Here is a 4648-nt window from a genome sequence, read left to right on the forward strand (position 1 = left end):
CTGTGTTAAGCCTTCAGGGCTGGGGCACAGCCAGGTTTGGCACAGTCTAGAGTTTATACCATTTGGAGGTCTCTCTTTAGAAAAAAGAGCACAGAAATGCCTTACTTTTGCAATATTTCAGTGAGAAGTGCTCATAGGAACACCTTGTTCTGGCCCTTCCCAGGGCTTTGGATGGGAGATGTGAAGCGAGGGAGCCTGGAGCTTAAGCTTTATTAGCTTTAGAGTAAATCTGCCTCTGCTTCTGGGCTTTTCCGGGTGGGGACAGAGAGAAGCGTGCTGGCCTCTCCTGAGGTTGGTTCCTGCTTCCTTGGGGAGGAAAGCTGGGGCTGGCATGCTTCCAGCTGCTGGAGGAAGACACATTGCTTTTCCTGGAGATCCAGAGTATTCTTCCCCTCTCAGCCCTGCCAGTGTGAGGTGCCGGAGCCTTGCCCCACCCCCATCCCTCCCCTTGCTCCCCTCTGTGCCTTCACCCCTTGTCCCGGAGTTTGCCAGGGTCTGTTTCCCACGCTCTTGCACACTGTTTCCTTAGGGAGTGTCCAGGGATGTTTCAGATGACAGTGTGCCGCCTGTCTTGTCCTCCATCCTGCAAATGCCAATGCCTCTCTATACTTAAAGCTTTTCACTCACTGAGGACAGCGTGGGAGGTGGCGTAATTGCAGCTGCTCCATAAATGGGCACTTTTCTCTATGGTCCTTCTCCCCACCTACGGCCAGCATCTCCTCCCTTCTTCCTGCCTCTTTGGACCTCCAAGTGCTGGATTTATGCATCTTACAGAAGCAGATTCATGCTGTTAGAAGCGGTGGCTTTCTAACAGTGCCCAGGGATAAGCATTTTTATACAGTTTGCTTTCACTATTTCACTGGACGTACTAGCACCTCCTCTCCACATTCTGGGAGAAGTTCAAGGACTGGCTGAAAGTTTCTGCAAATTCCAGGGGGCTGGCATTCTCAGGTTTCTCTCAGCTCTGAGTTCCCGCATCTTCAGAACCACTGAGCTCATTCGACCTCACGTTTCATGGCAGTTCTTTCCCCTCCCCTCCCGCCAACTGAAATATGGCCTTTCCTCCGATCTCGCCCCAGAATCACTCGCGCGAGACTGATGGACGTGTATCGTAGACTTGACTGAAGGAGTTGGAACACTGAAGTTGTTTGACCTCACAGCCGAAAACAGACAGCTGAAAATTATGTTTGTCATCCTCGCTTCTTCCAAACACCTTTGGGAATTCCTCCCTTACCTCTTTTTTCCCCAGACTTGAGCCCTTGCTGAAGTGATGGCCACCCTTTTCCCCTCCTCCCTTACTCCCTCGGAAGGCAGAAGGAGCCTCACTCAGTTTGGATTGAAAAACAGCAACAACGAAAACAGAAGCTCTTCATCCCGCTGTACTTAGTGTGAATAAAAACAGAGAGAAGTCAAGACAACAGGAGCCCTCACTGTGATGCAAAAACAGACCCTCTCACGTTCACACACATTGAAACACTTCAGCTGCAGGCACACACATGCACACATAGAGCCGGCCCCGCCGCAGACAGATAGAACCCTCCTTGAGACCCCAGTGACTCTCCATCTCCCTCTGTTTCCTTCTGTTGGATCCCAAAAGCTTCAGAGAAAAGCACTACATCTCATTCTCACTCCCTACAGGTCCATGGCCAGGAACCAGACAGACTGAATAGGGAGACCGGGAAGAGACAGACCTGGAGAGAGGCGAGCAATAAATAGAAGGAATCCTAGGAGCTGGAGGGTTTATTTAGGAACAAGGAAGAGGACTCCTGTGATGGAAAGCCACATTGCAGATCCAGGACATTTCTCTGCTGTGTACACGGTGGGCGTCCTCAAAACTCTCATTACAAAGGGCATAGCACAAAGACAGATTCCAACCCTAGACGGTCCCATCCTGCAGCTCGGCGCCTGCTCTGAATTTCTCCAACTCTTCGCTGCTGGAGCCCATGGGGCATGGCTGGTATTTGGCACCTGGGGCCTCTCTCCAGGAGGACCAGTGATGGTGCCAGAGGCTGCAGAGGCCATAGACAGTGGCCACCGTGGCGGCTCCAAAGCCCAGATGCCAGCAGAAGAAGATGGTGAGGAAGGCGAGGTCTGTGGGGTTGTCTCCTTTCCAGGGCTGCCCGGAGGGAGGAACGTACATTACCACACAGAGCTGCAGCAGCCAGTTGCTGAGCACCTGCCCCATCCAGGCCTTGAGCACCCAGAGTGGAGGCTGGTCAGGGGCCCAGACCTCGATGGTGAGCACCAGGCCGAGCAGGATGACAGGCACTATCAACAGGAGGTGTACGCGGATCTCTAGGGTGCCCTTGTTCTCAATGTGGGATGCCATCAGCAGCACCAGCACATGGAAGGCCAGGGCCTCGGCTGCTCGCTCCAGCTTGATATTCTGCCGCGCCCAACACCACTGGCTCAAGATGTCCACCACACCACTGACTAGGAAGAACCCGTACATGGTGGCATGTTGCCAGCTGTCCTTGAATAAGAATGGTCGCTGAGGGTCCTCCCAGTCTACCATCATCAGTTGGTTTTCTCCTGGTGGGTAGAAAAACTCGCCCACGATGCCGATCACAGAGATGACTGCCTTCACGACCCCTTCCACAGGTACCGACGGCCATGACCTGTGTCCTCGCTTCTCCCTTGGGGGTAGAGGGGGTTTGAGGAACCTCTGTCCCCGTAGCAGGGCCAAGGACATCAGCACTGAGTAGTAGAGTGAGAAGATGAGGAAGAACATCCCTGGCATCAGGTGTCCCTCGAGGGTACCCATGATCTCGGTGTGGGTGTCGAGGCCAACAGGGTGACAGCTGGCAGATAAGCAGCAACCTCACAGGGCTCTCCTCACAAGCGAGAGTGGCTGCTTCTGAGCCGTGGAGAGATGTTCTTGATCCAGCCCCACCCCTAACTCACACACGTGGAAACACGTACCACCTGCCCTGCTGGAAATGTGAGTCACTCCCTGGGTGGGATCTCCTTCAGGGATGCGCCTCTGCACCTTGCTCTATTCCTTACTTGGGTCTGCTAGGCCCAGAATTTCAGCCTCTGCATCTCACCACAGGCATTCGTTTCCCCTTTCTCTCACCCACCCCTCCATCGCCACCCCTCTACAAAGAGAGGGGAGGGAAAGAGTGAGGGTGCTCCAGCAAAGAGGTGTGGTGACTACTCTTTTGTAGCAACTGTCTCTCGGTGGTAGGCACACTGCACAGTTTTTCTCATTTAAATCCACAAAATTTGTTATACAAATTTTTCAGCTGACATTGAGACTCAGAGGGGTGAGGGGACATGCACAAGGTGAGACACCTAGCAGCCAGCACAGCAGAGCCACGATGTGGATCAAGGTATACACATCTGTTCACAAAACCCAGAGTTGGTACACAGCAAAGTGACTGATCTCAGCTCCAACACTTTTTTTTTAAAGCTAACTGGATCTCTTGGAGCTCCTTTTTTAAAATATGGGCCCTGAGCTAACATCTGTTGCCAGTCTTTTTTTTTTCCTTCTTCTCCCCAAAGCCCCCAGTACATAGCTGTATCTTCTAGTTGTAGGTCCTTCTGGTTGTGGCATGTGGGACGCCGCCTCAGCATGGCTTGGTGAGCAGAGCCGTGTCCATGCCCAGGATTCGAACTGGTGAAACCCTGGGCCACTGAAGTGGAGCTCACGAACTCAACCACTTGACCACAGGCCAGCCCCAGCTCCAACACTTGCAAGTCACATGACTTTGGGCAAGTCACTTTGTCTTCTTCAGCCTCAGTTTCCTGATCTGTAGAATGGGAATAGTAATTACTTCATAGGTTTGTTGTGAGAATTAAATAGAATAATGTATGTAGAGTGTCTGATATGTAGTAAATAGTTGATAAGTGGTGGTGATTATTAGTGATTTTACTATTGTTATTACCAATGTTCCTTGCTAAATACCTGTGATGCTGAAGTTGTTCAAGTATTTCTATGAATGATACCAAAAGAGGAATCATAAAGAAAAAAAAGTGAAAAACTTCCTTACATTTAAAAATTTTTAAAGCTTTTTATTAATAGAAATTAAACACTGCAGTTAATAATTTATTTATATATTAAAATTCCTGTTACAAAACAAATTTTGAAAGAAAAACACTGTAAAATTTTAAGCAACAAAATGTTAGTCTCTTTACAATGTAAAAAAGTCTTACAAATCAAAACATTAAAAATGAAGATCTCAGTAGGAAAAATGGGCGAAGGACATAAAGTGGTTATTTCTCCAAGAAAAACTATAAATTCTTAATAAACCTATGAAATTCAAGATAATAAACTCAATGGTCAGCAAATGAGTAATAATGTAATCAACACGATACCAGCTATGGACTGAAAGTTTGTCTCCCGCCTCAGATTCACATGTTGACACTTTAAACCCCAGTGTGACGGCATTTGGAGGTTGGGTCTTTGGGAGAAGATTAGGTTTAGATGAGGTCATGAGTGTGGGACCCCCATGATGGGACTAGTGCCCTTACACGAAGAGGAGGAGCAAGAAAGACCGCTCAGAAGAATGTATTGTGTTGTTGTTGGGGAGAGTGTTCATACATGTTTGTTTGACCTGGATGGTTTATTGAGTTGATCGAGTCCTCTATTTCCTTATTTCTCTTCTGTCTGGTGGTTCTTTCCATGTGCATTACCGAGGAAAGGCCA

General features: G+C 49.1%; 1 protein-coding gene across 1 annotated transcript; it reads right to left on the reverse strand.

The window, feature by feature from the left end:
- Nucleotides 1-1722: 1722 nt before the first annotated feature.
- On the reverse strand, nucleotides 1723-2879 carry LOC139077003 (transmembrane epididymal protein 1A-like). Its single transcript, XM_070582452.1, has one exon. It carries the CDS (start codon nucleotides 2762-2764, stop codon nucleotides 1877-1879), a length of 888 nt encoding a protein of 295 aa, XP_070438553.1. The 5' UTR covers nucleotides 2765-2879; the 3' UTR covers nucleotides 1723-1876.
- Between the last annotated feature and the right edge of the window lie 1769 nt (nucleotides 2880-4648).

The sequence above is a fragment of the Equus przewalskii genome, chromosome 18 (genome assembly GCF_037783145.1).
Source record: "Equus przewalskii isolate Varuska chromosome 18, EquPr2, whole genome shotgun sequence".
NCBI lineage: Eukaryota > Metazoa > Chordata > Mammalia > Perissodactyla > Equidae > Equus > Equus przewalskii.

Excerpts from the sequence above, each read along its gene's own strand:
- LOC139077003 (XM_070582452.1), bottom strand. The coding sequence starts at position 2,764 with ATGGGTACCCTCGAGGGACACCTGATGCCAGGGATGTTCTTCCTCATC.